At 40.9% G+C, this 11,684-nt stretch overlaps 1 protein-coding gene and 1 long non-coding RNA gene across 2 annotated transcripts; one reads left to right on the top strand and one right to left on the bottom strand.

Annotated features, from left to right (window-relative positions):
* The first annotated feature begins 631 nt into the window (after positions 1-631).
* On the top strand, positions 632-3,988 carry LOC144329125 (uncharacterized). Its single transcript, XR_013394534.1, has 3 exons — positions 632-819; positions 1,333-1,409; positions 2,385-3,988. It is a non-coding gene; the product is annotated as an uncharacterized LOC144329125 (long non-coding RNA).
* Positions 3,989-5,215: 1,227 nt separating this feature from the next.
* MED21 (mediator complex subunit 21) lies at positions 5,216-10,871 on the bottom strand. The gene is made up of 4 exons (XM_028747357.2): positions 10,724-10,871; positions 10,246-10,360; positions 7,935-8,035; positions 5,216-6,658 (listed from the first exon to the last, which is right to left on the bottom strand). Exons 1-4 carry the CDS (start codon positions 10,763-10,765, stop codon positions 6,485-6,487), a joined length of 432 nt encoding a protein of 143 aa, XP_028603190.1. The 5' UTR covers positions 10,766-10,871; the 3' UTR covers positions 5,216-6,484.
* Between the last annotated feature and the right edge of the window lie 813 nt (positions 10,872-11,684).

Raw genomic sequence — 11,684 nt, 5'->3', positions numbered from 1 at the left:
AATGCCTACGGGTGGCATGCCTACGGATTTTCCTCCTCTAAAAACTACGTGCGTGTTATGGTCAGGTGCGTGTTATAGAGCGAAAAATACGGTACATTCCTAAGATGTCTGCTGGGTAGCATCAAGAATACCCCCGATTCTGTAACCTTCAAATGTGTGTCTATTTGTACTGTTCTTATGTCAAAAGGCCTTCACACAAAAGGCTCCCTCCTGCTGGTTCCACACCAGTGCAGAATGAGGGCCCAGGTTCAGTCCTTGGCACCTCCAGATAGGGCCGTCCCAAACCCTGGAGTGCCACTCTCAGTCAGCATGTTAATGGTCTAATTCACACAGAAATGAAAAATGTGTATGTATTAATGGAAATGGCTAAAAACAAGAGTTTTTCTAAAGGACTCTGAGCTCCTGCTGAGTTAATGATTAACTGATGGTTGTTCTCTGGTAGCTAACCGAGGGTTGTAACTAGGATCATGTGAGAAGGTATGGGGGTCGCAATTTCCCTTTTGAAAGGAGTTGCCTTTGAGTCTTTGCCTCTCAAACTTAATGGGAGTGAAGATGCAAATGGAGTTTTCTCTCTGAATGGTACACAAAGAACCACCCAAGTAAATGGCTCTCCTGACCGGAGCGCAAACAGCCTGGAGAGAGAGACCTTTGCTTATAGGTCTGATTGGATTATTTCATATTTTGTAAGATGCTGAGCCTGTGTTGGATAGCAGAAGATATTGCATGCATATTTTAGATGTTTTTGTGTTTTGAAGAAAGTTATGCCAGCTAAAGTTTGACTATTTCTATGGGTCTGGACAATGTTTCACTTCTAAAGGAGTAAGTTTTATGCCTCCAGTCGCTTCAAACTCTGCAATATTTAATATCTGCAACACACCATCGGTAGTAGATGGATCAATGGTCTGATGTGGTAGAAAGCAATTTCTTATGTTCCAGAACCAACCCCAACAAATAGGGTAGTGGGTGCAGAATGCAGCTTCCAGAGAATCTTCAAAACACACACACACAAGAAAGAGGGTGGGGTAGGCTCTCTGGCATGTTCCTGGTCATTCTCTGTTTCCATTCTTCTTCTTCTCCTCCTCCTCCTTTTTCCCTGACAGGGACTCAAGGCAGCTTACACTAAATTTTTATTTTGTTCCATTTATCTGTGGATCCCTTCCCTTGCACATTTTTTCTTTACAGCATTCCTGTGAGATAGGTGAGGTGCAGAGGTTGCCATTGGCTCAAGGTGATCAATATCAATGTATGACAAATATGAGGTATACGTGTGCTATGCGATCCAATGCGAGAGAAGCTTCCTGGTGTTGAGTAGGTTGTCTCTATTTTCCTCAGAGAAACATTGGAGGGCAGATGATTTGGCTTTATAAGCGCGTGGAGGGTGGGATCCACATCTCTTACCAGTACAAGAGGTAAGAGCATCTTCTTTCTTTCAACAAATAAGAATAATACAAATAAAAATGTGTACGCTGAGCCTGAGACCATTATTTATCATAATTATCAAACTTTCCAAAATGTAACACTTCTTGAAATGGTTTAACCCTTTCTATTTTAACAATACAAATTCCACAAATATCTTCCCTTTCCCCCTTCTTTGATAGCACATGTTAATTGATCATTAATTGCTATATCCTATACCATTCTTCTATTTGATATCCACCTTGCTTTTTCCATTTCCTAGCTATAACAACCCTTGCCACTGCCAGCAAGTTTGTAAGTTAAGTCCTTCATAGTTTGGGTACAATTTAATCTTCTCAAACAATGCTATTTCTGGACTTTTGTTCAGCATTAAAAGGGCATCTCTTGAAGACCTTTTAATGTAAACAGATCTATGCAACTGTTTACAATTTTTATCAACCAGTCACTTTAGTCCTTTTTTGCTGGTTTTATATTTTATTATGTATACTGCTGTAAACTGCCATGTTAAATTGTATTGAATTGGTGGTATATACCATACTTTGATAGTCAAATAAAAGTATTTACATTATTAAAACTTCAGCTGTATTGTAGTTCCATTTTGCATATTTGTATAGAATCTCTACACATTTTGTATGTGGATTTGTAGTATTTTGCAACAATGGCAACTCCATGGCTGTGAAATACTTGCAGTTATAAAGTCCATTAAGATGTCAAATCAACTGTATAACACCAGGATGGAAAGCTGAAAGCTTTTTTTTAAATATTGAAAGTTCATCTGTTCATATTTGTGAGTGCTTAGAAAGTGAGCTATTTTCCTAATAATAACAAATGTCCTGTTCCCAGGCTAATTAGTGTGCTTTTGTCTATACTGTACATAAACAGAGTTCATAGCAAAAGGTCAAAGGACTATGTTACTGTAAAGTCAGTCAATAAATGTGGTTAGTTAAATAAATGCTTGTTTTGCCTAGGAAGAAGAGGCTGTATTGCCCTATTACAAGGGGTGACTTTAATGGAGGATAAAGACTGCAAGAAATGCAAACTCACACCAGCTGCAGACACAACAGCCTGAGAGCAAGACAAATATAGGTAATTTCAGACAATGCTAGACAGCTGACATCTGTGGCTGAAAGAGTCGGCAAGCCCAAGGAAGCACGTCACTAGCTACCTTAATAAGTATTGAACAAATAAATGCCAGATGGGGCTTTGTGGTGGCAGATCTCACCTTAATGGATTTCCCAGACCAATGTAAGTGTTTCATGCTGTGTAAGCAAGATTGGGAAAATTTAGTTTGCAGTGGAATAAATAGAACAAAGTGAAAAAGCCTGTAGGAGATGCCCTACAATTAGAAATAATGTGATTATATTTAGTGATCACACAAAGCTTCCATTAATAGTATGAGATGCTGCCATCTTCAAGAATCAATGAGCTGAGGGCTTAGCAGGTTTGAAACAGCATTTCAGAATTGACTTCAAAATCAGAGGAGAAGGTTTGGGTGATGAAGTATGATGTGCAGAATCATTCCTTCCCCTTTCCAGCTCTTAAAAGTGTATAAAATAACCTTTCCAAACAGCCCTTCAATCAAAGAATAATAGAATTGTAGAGTTGGAAGGGACCCCAAGTCCAGCCCCCTGCAGTGCAGGAAACTCAACCGAATGCCACTTATCTAAAATATCTCTATGGATACATATAGAGGCACATCTTGCTCCATCAAATTATGGATGGAATATAGATAATAGTTTCCACCATATAGTATATTATATATCCCAAAGAGATGCAGGAAGATTTCCAATGACAGAAGAGTTTTTAAAGCTGCATAAATCTATTTAAGGGGAAATATATCATAGTGGTCTCAAAATGGCTAAAGTGGAGGGGACTAGACAAGAAGGTCACAAATACTGGTGAAAAAAATGTTGTCTTATAGTTTCATTCATCTGCCCTGAAATGAATGGAAGCTCTGAAGGAGCTGGGTATGTTTGGACTGGAAAAGAGGAGACGGAGAGGAGGTAGAATAGCCATCTTCACATGTCTCAAGGGCTGGCACATGGAAAAGAGAACAAGCTGGTTCCCTCTTGCTCTGGAGAGCAGGGCTCAAACCAATGGCTTCAAGCTACAAGAAAGGAGATTCTGACGAAACATCAAGAAGGATTTTCTGACAGTAAGAACAGTTCACAGTGAAATGGACTCCCTTGAAAGGTTGTGGACTCTCCTTCCTTGGAGGTTTTTAAGGAGAGGTTGGGTGGCCACCCGTCATGGATGCTTTAGCATTGCAGGGGGTTGGACTAGATGACCCTGTCACCTGTGGAGAAATACATTGGACAGTGAAATACAGCTTTAATGGACCTATACCACCCTCTGCATTTCTCTGTATGGTTCACAGGATTGCACTATTCCTCTTCATATTTCCTTTATTGAAAACAAAATAATAAAAATAAATTTGATAAATGGAACAATACTTTGATTTTTAAAGTACCATTGATAAACACCACTGATAAGCTATGACACACAAGAATTGCAAGTATTTTGTGTCCCTTTTAATTAAAGACTGCAAAACAGCACCACTGATCTACACCAGAAAGGCGTAGAACCATAAAAGAGTTGATGGTCATTGAACTGAATTAAGAGCTGCATGTTGTTCTTTACATTCAAGTTTCAGGTTCTCCCAAGCCCTCCTTAGTAGTCTGCCTGGTTCTGCTTATAGATCCAACATGTTTCAGATCCTAACTGGTCCTACTTCAGGGAAATCTAAAAACTTTAAAAATAAAAATACATAAATAAATGGTATACATTCTCTGCTATACCCTGTATTCCATTCTGTATCCAATTATGAAAGAGGGAAAAAATGGGTAACATAGTGAAAAGATAGCAAAACTTTTGTATCTACTAGACTTGAGAGAACTATTCTGATGATGAATGAACAGGGACCCCTAGGAATTGTTTCCAGGAAAGGGTCATAGACAAGGGCTTACACTAATTAGCACCCAAAAAAGCCCAGGCAATATAAATCAGTGCTAGTGCCTATATTTGCATTCTCTTGAACAATGGATGCTGTCAACCATGTGTAGTATTTTCTAGCACAAACGCTGAACCTTGATTTCATTCTTCGTTTTCTAATGCCAAAGTGAACGGGACGGTCCAGTACTAGAGTAGCTGAGAAGGAAGATCCACATTTCTTCAAGCAACTGTTTTAAATATTCAGGAATCCTCACCATTTATTCCCTGAATATCAGTAATATTAAATCTGGCACAAAGATTATGGTCTGATAGTTCAACAAAATCTGTATAACATGCATATAAAGCCCAGGCAATGCTGTCTTTTGTTGTCAGCGAAAAGGATCTTCATAGTGCCCAAGATGAAACGGCTGCCAATCAGAGGGCAACACCTCATTTATGTAATTTCCTCCCCACAGACCCATCTGGAAACTACTTTTCTATCTTTTGACACGTGTGTGTTTTCCTAGTCCTTTTTAGGGTCTGAGTTTTCTTGTTTTAATCTGCTTTTAGTATATTTGTAATTCTGATTTTGTACGGTTTAGGAGTTTTCTTATTAAGAGGACATGAAAAAATTAGTTGGTGTACAAAATATTGTAAAAAGCACTTCAGTTTGTTTTTTAATTTTTACATTTACATAATTGACGGTAGAATAAAAATAAATTTAAAAGTAGGTCTGATTTCTAATCAAATATCAGGATGATATGAGGGCAATTTAGCTAGTTTCGAATATTACAACACAAAGAAAAGCAGTAGGGTAAAATTGTGTGTGTGAGTGTGAGAGAAAGACAATATAGATATAAACAAACTATTTTAAGACAAAAATTAATTTTTATTTGTCTGCACATGTTTGACATTAAAGTGTTGACCTGTCATATTCAGCTATGCTTCATTTACGCAAATTGTCTAAGTTCTAACTTTGGATACCATCAAGACTGAGCTTCCAATAAAAAATGACGGCTCACCTTTGTTTGAATCAATTGATTTAGCCCAAGCTGTGTCCCATGTAGAACAGGTATGCAAACCTCTAATTCTTCCATACCTTCTCTCCTTCCGCTTCCACACCAAAGCAGACCATCTAATTATATCTGTAACAGTGGATACAGCAGGGATGTGGAACCTATTGCCCTGCAGATGCTGCTGGACTACAACTCCAATAATCCACTGCCCATGTTGGCTGCAACTAATGGGAGTTGTAGTCCAACAATGTCTGGAGGGCCAGAGGTTTCCCACCCCAATGTACAGTGATCATCCATACCTACATGCAGATATCTATAAGCTGTTCAACAGCTGGACAGTACCCAGATCTTCCACAAGAAATAAAAACCAAGCTCTTGCTATCCATTGCAAATCTGTACTGGAAAAACTAGAGGATTTTCTTTAGTCCGCTAGTCAATAGAAAAAGAATAATAAGCATTAGGAGCAAGTTAAAGGCCGTGGCTTAGTGACACTTTACATGTACAGTCGTACCTTAGATGTCAAATGCCCTAGAACTCGGACATTTTGGCTCCTGGACGATCGAAACCCGGAAGTGACTGTTCCGACTGTCAAATATTCTTTTGGAAGCCAAACGTCCAACGGGGCTTCTGCAGCTTCCAAATGGCTGTAGGAGCTTCCTGCAGCCAATCAGAAGCCGCGATTTGGAAGTTGAATGCTTTGGAAGTCGAAAGGACAATTCCATGCAATAAAACACTGTGTGCCTGTAAGCATGCCTTATTACACATGCGTGCCTGGGGCATTTAATTCATTATGACTTCACAAGGTTGCCGGCCAAATGAAATCAGACATTCTGATCTAACAAACATTAACAAACAAAGCACAGGGCTTTGGGCATAAGGAACATATTAAAAATTAAAAGTTTGGCAACTCTCAATTTGTGATTACTTCCTGCTAGTGCAATGCCTTACGAAAGACTGAATATCTTGTCAACAGGGAGATGTTTTCCCAGAAGCACAACACCAGACGTCCTTCCACAGGATTAAGGCTCAACAGTAATGTACAACTTTTTTTAAAAAGTCCTCCCCTCCCCACCTTCTCAAGAAGTTCAAATTTTGTGGTCAAGTCCCAACACCTCTGGTGGTTAATCTGGAGCAGGTTGACTATGACTGCCACTTCTTGTCTTCAGCTGGGATTGAGCAATGTCAGCTAAAGCATTCTGTATCTTCTCCAAGAGCATATCCCCACGATAAACCACCTCTTCAAGACGTGCAGCTGCCTCGTGATTCTCTTCCTCCAAGCGATGCAAACTGGCAGCCTATACATTTGGGAAAAACAGAAACGTTGACAGCACATCTGTTTAGTACTTTAAAATTGAAGAGGATTGACTCTTGCGGGGGGGGGGGAGGAGGTAAGAGTCATTTCTGGGACCCTCTTATTTTTAGCCTGTGAATAGCTGGTGTCTTATAACACTTTGTAATACTGCGTGTTATTATGCATTTCAGTAACACAGAACCTGAAAAGTCTAATACTGTACAGTTTCATTTACTGGAGTCAACTCCCTTAATGACTTCGCAGAAGTGGTAGAGCACATGCTTTGCATTCAAAAGTCCCTGCAGGGCTGTGAAAACACCACCACCTGAAACCTTGCAGAGTTACTACCAGTCTGCATTGACAATACTAAACTAGATGGACCAATGGCCTGACTTGGTAGGCAACAGCTGCCTATATTCTGACACCCCCTCAAGCACTCAAAAGTGGACTTCTTATTTAATTTAAATTTTTATCTTCCCTATCCAAAGAGCCCAGGGCATCAAACAACCATGTAGCAAAATAGAATTAAAAATAGAATTAAATACATTTTTAATGTTTAAAAATAATATAAATTTAAAAAAAAAAAACAAAACAGGTATATACCCCCACAGCTAATAATTTCTAAGTTATCAAGAACTGTATTTAAGATAGATTAAGCTTTTTAATGGTCACAGCAGGAACTAAGCCAGTCTTTAGTTCTTGGGCAAGCTAGCAGCCTCTCAACTCCAGGTTTGGTCCATTTTCATATAGTTATAGCCCAAGTTATAGAACAAAAACAACCTTGGTTGCTCTAAGTGCATTGTCTACATCAATCAGGAGTTGGTGTTTCTGCAGGATCTGCAGAGGTTTGATATCATAAAACTGGGTACACTTCTGGACTAACAGGCTTTGGCACCACAAATCATTCTGGGAAGTGCAGTTCCACAAGTGGGTTCTGGAAGACACGTTTCGGTCAATGGTTCCCTACAGAGATCACCACCCCCACCAAATAAAATGCTGTCTGACATTTACATAAGAGGTGATAAAACATACTTCTCCAGATGCTGGACTTCAGCTCCCATCAGCCCCAGTCAGTATGGCCAATAGTCAGGAATGATGGGAGTTTGAGTCCTGCAGCATCTGGAGGGCCACAGGTTCTCCGTCCCTTACTTAGAGTGTACAGCATTAGTGGTTATTATGGACTTCTCTGTGCCATTCATGGTTGTTTCATATTCCTAGCATCCAATAGTAAACAAAAGCAGTATTACACAAAGCATGAGCCATTTAAATTTCATTTTTACTTGTAATGTGGCTGTTGATTCTTCACTGGGCAAGGAATCTATTAATACGTCAATATCCTTGGCAGTTCTTGCAATCAATGCAGCAAACAGCTGGGCATATTCTGCAAAAGCAACAACATGGACACCATCTTTATAATTATTGCAGAAGATCAAGTTGTTTAAAAGAAATAAAATTTCAAGATGCACAATAATATTTACTGTATAATGACAGATATTTTTATTATTTTGTTTTCTGCAAATGTTTACAATAACTACTGCAAAGATTTACTGTACAGCACATGGGAATGGAGTACAGAAAGTCTAAAACAACACATTTCCCTACAGAGTGCAAATAAGTTGGATCTAGTGTTGCTTTTGCCTAAGCAGAAAGCACTTTGTTCATGCAAGGCAGGGCACCTGATTTTCTGCCTATACTGGAATGCGGCAGCAAGACTGGTGACTGGGAGTGGCTGCCGGGATCATATAACACTGGTCCGAAAGGATCTTCACTGGCTCCCAGTACGTTTTCGAACACAATTCAAAGTGTTGGTACTGACGTTTAAAGCCCTAAATGGCCTTGGCCCAGTATACCTGAAGGAGCGGCTCCACCCCCATTATTCAGCCCAGACACTGTCCTCCTCCTCTGAGGGTCTTCTGGTGGTTCCATCACTGCGAGAAGCGAAGTTAGAGGGAACCAAGAGGAGGGCCTTCTTGGTAGTGGCACCCACCCTGTAGAACGCCCTCTCTTCAGATGTCAAGGAGATAAAAGAACTACATAACTTTTAGAAGACATATGAAGGTATTGGGAAGTTTTTAATGTTTGATGTTTTACTATGCTATAAGCCACCCAGTGACTGGGGAAACCCAGCCAGATGAACAGGGTATAAATCAAATTATTAATTATTATTATTGTTACTACTATAATTATTATTATCCATTACAGAGGGTCCCCCAACACTTGGGAGAAGCTTTGCTGTGGGAGACTGGAGACTTAAGGGGTGGATGAGATCAGTAATAAGTGCTCCAACCTGCATGAGTGTCTTCTCTATGCGGAGGTGTACCTAGGCTCTCATGCACCCTTGGCAAAAAGTTGTATCAGCATCTCCAACCAGAAACTCAAGAAGTTTGCTTTTGTTGTCTTAAGTGTTCTACCAGTGGACGGCAGGGGAAGCTCACAGCTACTCCGAGCCAAGGTGGAGAAGTACATTTTTTTGCACCCACTTGGGCCTGTGCCATGGGATAACCTGGCCAATCCCTAGGTATGCCCCTGCTACTATGGCAAAGCTTCCACAGGATAGGTTCTATTATGTCAGTAGTCCATTAACGAACAGGAAACAATATTATGAGATGTGAGCATTGCAATGACCATATAAGCTTCACAGCACAATCCCTTTGCATATTTACTTAAAAATAAGTTCTAGTTCTACAGTGTTCAGTGTAGCTTACTCGCAGCATTTCCAGGCTGCAATCCTAAACACGCTTACTAGGTAGTAAGGTCCACTCAACATGGTGAGACTTGTAAGAATCACAGAATTGGAAGGGACCCCAAAGAGTCCTCTTGTCCAATCTCCTGCAATGCAGGAATCTCATAGAATAGGTTAAAACAAGCATAGAACAGGTTAAATGACCTTACTATGCAAGTGACAATACAGAAATACCAGAGTTTCAGATTTAGTTTGCTATAAGATGCTTCACATCTGAGCAATTGGAGGCAGGGCAGTAGCATCACTATAAGTCAGAAAAGTGGTATATTCCTGCAGTCCATAGTCCCCAGGCTGTCCAACTTACAGCCACAAGAATCCCTCCTTATAGAAGGCAAACAAAAACTTACGGTGGTATGAATATGTCTTATAGGTTCATTCAATGTTTACTTGGAGCAATTACTCATGGACAATTAAACTGAGGCAAATGTTAGCGGCCTCTCTTACATCAGTTGCAGAGAACCTTGAGCCCTCTAGATTTTGGTAAACTATCAGCTCCCATCATCCCTGGCCATTGGCCATGTTGGAGTTGGAGTTCAGCAACCTGTGGAGGGGGAAGAGGTTCCCACACCTGCTTCACACACTTGTACATCCTACAAGTAATCCCTGCCAATTCATTATTGATTAAAAAGCTCTTAAGGAAGAAACTTACATAAATTTACTTTATTAAAAAGTAAAGGACAAATACTGGTTTTCATTGTTCTTGTTACATCTGTTTCTTTTATAAAACCAGTAAGACATTTTTAAAAAGTAAAGAGCAGTTCAGAATTAAAAAGAGATTCCCATTTTACATTACAGTGCATTATTTTACTCTTCTCTCCCTTAAGAGTATTCCAGGGAAGTTTACTTGCCTTCTGTAGGATTAGTAGGCTGATCCTTGTTTATTGCCGTTTGGATATTGGTGAAGGAAGCGGGTGGGGCACACTGCTGCAATACTCCAATCGCATTACAAAATTGATCTGCAAGCTGTTGACAAATACAAAATACACGAAGCACCAGCCATTAGCTGCTTCAGGCGTCTCAGGAAGCCCCTTTTTGTGCCCAGGCTCTTTCCCTGACTCCCAAGACCCTCTTTCTACTGCTTTACCCCTGCGTTTTTGCACCCTGCTTAGGAGTTTTAACTAACAAGCTCTTCAGAAAGGCCTTTACACAAAAATAATAAGAATAGCGCGATCAGCTGAGGCACTTGCAGCATCACGATGCGTCTACGGTCCTTCTTACTCGCAGCCACGGGCTCCCTCCCTCCCCTCCCACCCCCCTTTTTAAGGGCCCGGGGATGTTCCGCTCAAGGCCCAGGCCCCGTCCCGGGCGGAACGCGGCCTCCCTCACCGAGTTCACCGCATCCTGCAGCTGCGTGAGGCGGTCCGCCATTGCGCGCCAGTCCCCGCACGCAGAGGCGGCGCCCTCTTCCTCTGCTCCTCATTGGGCGCAGTCAATGTCGCAGCCAATGGACGGAGCAGGAGCGGGGAGGCGGGCTTTGAGGTTGCCAGGGCGACGCCTCCGGAAGCGTTCCCTTTTTGGTCCGACTCGCTGCCGGTGCCATAGCGGAAAAACAACAACCAAACCCAGGCGAGAGTCTCGTCTCTGCGGCAGCGAGAACCGTTTCGTGGCCCGCCCTCTGTCGGACAGGAGGAGGCGCTGCAGCTCTCATTTTGAGAAAGGAAAAAGGGGGCGCCTTAAAGACTAGCAAATTGTAGCTTGAGAGTTGGCAGCAGAATAGTAAACGGTGAGGTCAGAGGAAAATGAAAGTAATACGTTATTAGCAGTGAAATACACTAAGTTGAGGCAGTGGCCATTGGCAAAGCAGTGTTGGCGATGGCATACATGTTTATTTTAAAACAAAAAAAATTCCTTCCAGTAATGTTTATTTTATTGATTTAACGAAATTTATATACTGCCTGTTTGCAGTAAAACCACTAAGCCGTTTACGATAAAATATTAAAAGCATCAATAAAAACAGTTAAAGGTCATTAAAACCAACACTGAAAACTATCAAGGCACATCAGCCCCTACATGATAGGCTTTCCGAAACAAAAATGTTTTCAAGCAGACACTGAGAGGAGTACAGAAATCAATAGGCAGGAAGTTCCAAAGTTTAGGTGTCGCCACATTAAGAGATTTTGTTACAACTGTGGAAAGTGATGATCTCGTTATGTATTTTTCTGCTGTGAATCGCCCTGGGATCGTTGGGTGAAGGGTAGTATACAAATTAAATAAATGCTAAGAATAAGCATTATGAGGCACCACACCAATAATGGTACCAGTTCCGCAGGTTTAAGCAGTTGAGTGG

Source organism: Podarcis muralis, chromosome 10 (genome assembly GCF_964188315.1).
Source record: "Podarcis muralis chromosome 10, rPodMur119.hap1.1, whole genome shotgun sequence".
NCBI lineage: Eukaryota > Metazoa > Chordata > Lepidosauria > Squamata > Lacertidae > Podarcis > Podarcis muralis.
This window is presented reverse-complemented; position numbering and strand designations above follow the sequence as displayed.

Coding starts and splice junctions, on each gene's coding strand:
- MED21 (XM_028747357.2), bottom strand. CDS start 10,765: ATGGCGGACCGCCTCACGCAGCTGCAGGATGCGGTGAACTCG. Junction 8,036..10,245: donor GCCTACTAATCCTACAGAAG/GCAAGTAAACTT, acceptor TTGCTTTTGCAG/AATATGCCCAGCTGTTTGCT. Junction 6,659..7,934: donor AATCAACAGCCACATTACAA/GTAAAAATGAAA, acceptor CCAAATGTATAG/GCTGCCAGTTTGCATCGCTT.